Source organism: Magnolia sinica, chromosome 4 (genome assembly GCF_029962835.1).
Source record: "Magnolia sinica isolate HGM2019 chromosome 4, MsV1, whole genome shotgun sequence".
In the NCBI taxonomy this organism is placed as follows: domain Eukaryota; kingdom Viridiplantae; phylum Streptophyta; class Magnoliopsida; order Magnoliales; family Magnoliaceae; genus Magnolia; species Magnolia sinica.
The window spans coordinates 1,557,171-1,564,241 of record NC_080576.1 but is presented as its reverse complement, the minus strand read 5'-3'; the positions used below and the strand labels follow the sequence as shown (position 1 = coordinate 1,564,241).

At 42.0% G+C, this 7,071-nt stretch overlaps 1 protein-coding gene across 1 annotated transcript; it reads right to left on the bottom strand.

The window, feature by feature from the left end:
- Positions 1–2,239, bottom strand: LOC131241976 (7-deoxyloganetin glucosyltransferase-like). Its single transcript, XM_058240333.1, has 2 exons — positions 1,738–2,239; positions 1–1,378 (listed from the first exon to the last, which is right to left on the bottom strand). Exons 1-2 carry the CDS (start codon positions 2,237–2,239, stop codon positions 444–446), a joined length of 1,437 nt encoding a protein of 478 aa, XP_058096316.1. The 3' UTR covers positions 1–443.
- Positions 2,240–7,071: the final 4,832 nt, after the last annotated feature.

The window sequence follows — 7,071 nt, the reverse complement described above, 5'->3', positions numbered from 1 at the left end:
TTTTGAGCCCACTATAATGTATGTGTTATATATATACTGTCCGTCCACTTTTTTAGATCATTTTAAGGTATGATCCCAAATGTAATAAATCCAAAGCTGTAGGGATTGAACGCCCACCGTTGAAAACTTCTTAAAGGACATAAGTTTTGGATTAAGCTGATATTTGTGTTTTCCTTTTATCCATGTTTGTACAACCACACAGAGAAGTTGAATGGCAAAATAAACATGATAGGGACTAGGAAGGTTTGAGTAAGTTCCTGCCCGTTTTTGTGGCATGTAGTCTACTTGATTTTTGGGCTCATGCCCTGGAATTGTTTGGCAAAATGGATGGACGGTATATGTATAACACATACATTATGGTGGGGCTCACAGAACTTTGCCACGTCTACATATCAGTGATATGTAGCACACTACGCAATCCGAGTCAATTTACAACCGTCTGATCACCCGTCGGTCCGTTGAAGCACTTGGTCTATCAGTTTGTCGAGGTTAGTGTAAGAAGATCCTCCCACCTCAGCAGCACTTTCACCACTATGTTTCCACTCCACGGCTTTTTTCCTCATTTCCCCTCCTTTCTCTCCTTGCATCATTTCCATCATAATAACCTCGATTTCTTCTCTATTTACGGCGCTACCGATCTCCATCCCAATCCCCCATTCCTTGCAAGCATAGCGGCAGTTCGTTTGTTGGTCAGCGAAGAAGGGCCAGCAGATCATCGGCACTCCGCTGCATATGCTCTCCATCATCGAATTCCAACCGCAATGCGTTAGGAAGGCTCCGATCGACGGGTGGGACAGGACTTGTTCTTGTGAGCACCAGCTGGCCAGCATTGCCCTGCCTTCAATCTCCGCCATGAAGTCTTCCGACAAAGCTGCTTGGTGGCCCATCGCAACATCGGGACGGACGATCCATAAGAAGGGATACTTGCTGTTCGCGAGCCCCCATGCGAACTCCCTCAACTGTTCCTCCGTTACGACTGCTAAACTCCCGAAATTCACATAGATGATGGAAGCGGTCTTTTGCTTATCCAACCATTCCAAGCATCCTTCTTCTTCTATCCACAGGCTGGATTGGACCCGATTAAGCTGGTTTTCAACTATCTGGCGGCAAAGCATTTGTAATGGGCCGACAGTATAGACTTTGGGGATGATGGATTTAATGGCATGCAGAGTCTCTGGTTCCAATTCATCGAAGGTATGTAGGATAAGTGCCGAAGCCTTGATACTGTTTTGAGCTTCATCGTCCATGAAGGTGAGCAGGATGTCATTGGGGTCCGTCGTTCTAATGAAGGTAGGGATATCCTTGAGAAGGATATCTCTCATGCCGGGTATCCAGTCGATGCGGGTATCAAGGTATCCGTTTGTCAAGCAACTCTCATCTGCGAGGAAGAAAACAGATTCATGTATGTAAATGTAAAGAAGCGAAAAGAAGACAGTTGGAGCCCCTACGAAATGGATTCCATGTGGGGTTGAATGTGTGTTTGGATTTGGGTGAAGGTGGGAAATGAATTCCTTGCCCCATTTATGATTTCATCTCTCCTCAGGCCTTTTCTATTTCTCTTTTTTGAGAAGCCAAACAACATATAATGCCTGTTTGAATGAATCTAAAAGCCATGGTTACGCAATTATTGGGCCTGAAAACTTATACCAAGGCCCAGTCTAAAAACTCTGATAAAATGGCCTAATTGCATTGCAATATTTACAAGTAGATCAGGGAAGATAGAAACAAAATCACTACCTTTCATAGGCACGAGACCTCTTTGGATTAGCTCGCGGTATTGAAAGAAACCCATGAAACCGCTGGCGGACATAGGCCAGAACAGAACCTCAGGGACACCCACCTCTTCAGCAACCTGCAGGGTGAAGGTCATAGTGCCATCCGCAACAATGCAAGTTACAGGAGGTGTGTCCAAGGAGCTATTGAGTTCTGTTACAAGCTCACGGAATGGCTCAACACACTTCTTTCGGAGTGAATCGGTGAGGGCATATATGTCATGCCTATCATCTGATGCCGGCAAACCGTCTGGTATGGTCTCGAACCTGAAACTGGGAGAGGTGTTGAGAGTGTCCAGGCCTTTGGAACTCAACAGATGGCTGTGAATGAACTGGGAGTGGACAAAGGTGATATGGAAGCCTCTTGAATGTAGGAGCTTGGATAGTTGTATCATGGCGTTGATGTGGCCTTGTGCTGGGTACGGAATGCATATGGCATGAGGCTTGTGCGCTGCTGAAGAATCCATCTCCAAATTGTTGTGATGCTAGCGTTACACTTCTCTTCTTTATAGGAGACGCGAGCGATTCGTTTCCATCCTTTTTTCAGATCATTTTATGGCATTATCTTAAATAAAAATAATAATAAAAAAAGACGCAGATCCAATTATCAGGTGGACCGTATCCTAGAAAATAGTGGTAATTGAATGTCATACCATTAAAACTTCTTAAGGTGTACATTAATATTTTTGCAGTGTTTAGTTGTCTTCCAATCTGTTGATTATAAGGTCATGTAAGCCTAGATGAAGGTAAAAAAACAAATATCAGCTTGACCCAAAACTTTCGTGCCCCATTAATGGTCAGTCATGGCAGTTTCCTATGATATAATCCACCCCATAACTGGATTTGATTCATTTTTGGGCTAACCCCTTAAAACAATATAGAAAAATAGATAGACGGCATGAATATAGAATTTATACATCAAGGTAGGTCCTACAGTAAGAGCTGCACCATCTTGGGTGACTTGGGGGTCTTACTTAATCCTCTCCCCACGGCCACCGAACAGATTAGGTGAGATCCTGACCTCACCTAAGAATGTGTGGCCCTTATTATGGGGGTCCACATTTATGTATTTATTCTGTATCCATGCTGTCCATCTGTTTTCTGGATCATTTTTGGGCATTATCCAAAACACAAAGTAGATCCAATTATCAGGTGGACCCTATTATAGGAAACAGTGGCGATCAAATACCCTATTGGTTAAAACTTCTTAAGGCACATCTTAATTTTCAATATTTATTTGCCATTCAATCTGTTGACAGGGTCACATAAAAAAACAAATATTAACTTGATTAAAAACTTTTGTAGTCCATTAATGGTCGATGACCACTGTTTACTAAGTTATGGTCCACCTGATAATTGGATCTGCTTCATTTTTGGAATAATGCCCTAAGATGATACAGGAAAACGGATGGATGGCCTGAATATAGAATACATACCTCAAGATGGCCATATAGTAAGGGCCGCATCATCTTGGGTGAGTCTGGGCTCTCACCTAATCTGCTCCTGTGTCCATGCACTTGATGGACGGCTTGGGTAACGCCCTCTTGGAAAGCAGATTGAGCAAACTTTGTAAAACCCTGTGGGGCCACTGATTTACGTATTTTATCTGCTTTCTCCATCTATTTCATCAGATAATTTTAGAGCTTGAGCCCAAAGAGGGAGCTTTCCTCTCATCCATGTCAGTGTGATCTTATAAACGGTTTGGATAACAAATAAATATTATTGTGGGCCCTAGGAAGGTTTCAAATGTAGAAATCATTATTCCCACTGTTTGCTGTGGTAGGTTCGACCTGAGCTTTGAATATGTTTCAATTTTGAGCTCAACCCCTCAAATGAGCTAGAAAAATAGACGGACGGTGTGAATAAACCACAGACATTCACGGTGGGCCCGATAGAGTTTATTCAGTACCATAAAAGCATAGTGAGTAACTCAGTACGCAATGGGAGTCGCACTCTTGTGTAGAGGTGGGCATCGAGTCGAGTCAGACTGGATTGGGTCCAACTCGACTCGATTTGATTTTTCAAGAACCTGATCAGAACTCGATTCAATCCAAGACCGAGTCCAGCAAGGCTAACTCAATCCCATCCGATTCCTTGCTAGCTTGACTTGAACTGAGTCCGACTCGGTCTCAGAAACCGAATCAAGTTGGATCGAGTTGAATCTAGGGAGAGGGAGAGAAAGGAGGAGAGAAATGAGGAGATGTGGGAAATCGGGAGGAAAAGAAGGAGAGAAAGGAGGAGAGAAGGAAGGAGATGAAGGAAATCAGGAGAGAAAGAGGGAGAGAAAGGAGGAGAGATGGGTGGGTGCAGCGCCTCCTTTGGGTAGAGAAAGAGGGTTTAGGGTTTGTTCGGATTTCGGATGGGATCGGTCCGAATTGACCACGATTCGAACTCGATTCGATGTACGATCGGATCTGAGTGGTCCTACTCAATCCGCACCAATCTAAACCTTCGGTTCAGTTTGGATCGGGTCTGATCCACCAGATCAGGTTAGATTCTGCCCAGCTCTACTCTTGTGCTGTGCTAGCACATGTAGATGGGTTGCCTCATGCATGCAGGTGCTTGGCATAGCAAACTTCCGGTACATGATAGAACCCCTTTCTACCGTGGCAGGAAGACCATCCAACTAGTCCACTGGTTTAAAAACAATGGGCAATTTATCATTTCACTGCGCATTTGAATTACACGAATTGGATGGATAGGATCATCTAACTCACTTTAACTCTTTCTTTTCCCATTGAATGCTAACCATCAGCTAGGTTTTCATTTCACCTTCCTTTTGAAGGCCACCATTTGGATTATAGGTTCATCCCATTTGTGTCACATTTGAACCATGGACCATCCAAAGTTGGACCATCTTGATCCACGGTCCCACATGTGGCATCCACTGTGTTGGACTACCATGAGCATGCTCTGGACTAAAAGTAGGTCATTTCAATTACCTTGAAAGCTTATTAAAATGGGAAAAAAAAAGAAGGACGGTGATTATAAAATCACCAATCTTCCATATTCAACACATATTTGCGGACTGCGTGATAGAGCGTAGTTCTGTTTTTTTAAGGGGTAAAGTACGAGTTAAGAAACCAAACGCTGAAATATATAAAAAGATGAAAATATAGCACTTGGAGCACATTAATTAACATTGCATGTGCATGTTTCTCTCCTCCTTTAAATAGAGTATGTATACACGTGAATCAAGGCAGTCCAATTGTGGGTCCCATTGTGGATGGGCTAGATCTTGAAAGTCATATAGTAATGGAACTATTGACTGGTGGCCACAACAGAGAAGAGGTAAATGATCAACTGTCCAAGCTCAATTGACAGGCCATCATCAAATAGTGTGAACTTGGAAACTCTGAAAACCCACCAATAAAAATAAAAAAGTCCATCATTCATGAGTTGTATGAAACATGGGTGCATAGAAAAGTCCCACTGGATGGGTCAGTAGCCAACTTGGAATTTTCTCAGATGCACTTGCATGCATGCCAATATGTCAAATATGTGAAAGATCAAAGCCAGTCGTCAGGCCACCCCCACGAGGCGGATTAGGTGGTGTTGTCCATGGTAAAGCAACTCATGCACATCATATTAGGATTTCAGAATCCATAACTTAAGTATTGAAACTCTTGTGAGTCTACCACAAGCACCTCCTCTGGTAGTGGTGTGGTGAAACTCTCCCTTATTAGTGTTGTGATGTGTTGGGCGCTGTAGGGGCAGTTGGAGTGATAAAGCCCCTTGATATACATTGATATACCACACTTTGACAGTTTAATTTTTTTTAGAGTAAATGGTTGTTTGACATGGTATTAGAGCAGAAGGTTCTATATTTGACAACTTAAGCTTGGTTGTTTGACAAGGTTTCAATGATCTATGTGTTTTATATCCACTTCATTTTCCATCTAATAAACTGTTTGGTCACACGAGCCTACAATTCTGAATGAAGGGAAAAACATGAATATCAGCTTGATCCAAAATTTTTGTGGCCCTAGAGGTTTTCAATGGAGGGCATTCAATCACTACCCTGTTATGTGGTCCACTTGAGCTTTAACTTTATTTTATATTTAGATCCATGCCTTAAAATAAGTTGGCAAAATAGATGAATGTATGGTGTGAATATAAAACATATACATCACAGTGGCCCCACAAAACCTAACACATCACCACACCACAGATGTGAGTGGTGTTGGCAACACCACCTATCCACCTCCACCCCCAGAATGCAGAAGTGCACACACAAACTCAGTCAAATCCACTAATATTGAGGCGGGTCGCATGTACAAAACAAACCAACATTCAACTTTCTTGATCAACGGTCAACAATCTCTCACATGTGTACCACGCCCACCTTTTTAATTGCAGGCGGAATGCAACCTGGTTTAAGATTTAAGAAGTTGTGAAAAGCACATCACTTCACATTAATTTGAATAAGGTGAAATTGCTAATCATGTTCCAAACAATATCTATTAATTAATATATAATGATACATTTCTGTCACTCCATCTTAATGCACTGAACAATGATATTGTATTCTTCTATGAAGCTAGTGAATGGCCCTACTTATGCATTTAAGTAGACAAAAGCTCAGATCCAACTGACAAGGCATTCAGGTTCAGCCCAACCACATCTTAGCCATCCATTCATGTCACCAATTTGATTGTTAGAAAATAAGTCGGCAGGTGCCCTGGCTAAAATTTTATGATGCTCCACTCATCAGTTGAGTCAAATGTGAGTGGAATATTAGTGCTTGCACGATTATGTACATTTCAGCCTACCAATCTGAAATCCAGACCGTTGATCCTGCATTAAATGGCCAAAAAGATTTCAAATTTGGAAGATCCTAGAACCCAAATCTTCAGCCCCTTTCACATTGAATGTGGACCTTGCGTGTATAGTTAAAAGTGAACCATGCAAGAAATTTTCAGGGCTTACGGTGCCTTATGTTAGACCAGGTGTCATGAAGGAAATGACCCCTTGCATTAAAATCTGCAAATCAGGTGACCAAAATGATATAACACATGCATTACTTTAGAGATTGGGTCCTTTGTAGTCGTTTTGGTTGCTTGGTTTGGTTTTGGGCTTCTTTGTTTCTTTGGAGTCCATATGGGCGCGTAACATTGTTGTTTTTAGTTTGTTTTCTTTCTTTTTGTTGCTTTTGATATTTTTCCTTGTCTCTGTCTTCTTTTATTTCTTTTCCTTTTCTTTTAATAAAATTCTTTGGAGTCTATATGGGACCACCAGGATCATGCTCTGGACGAAAAGCAGGTCAGTTCAATTACGATAAAGGGACTACTAAAATGTG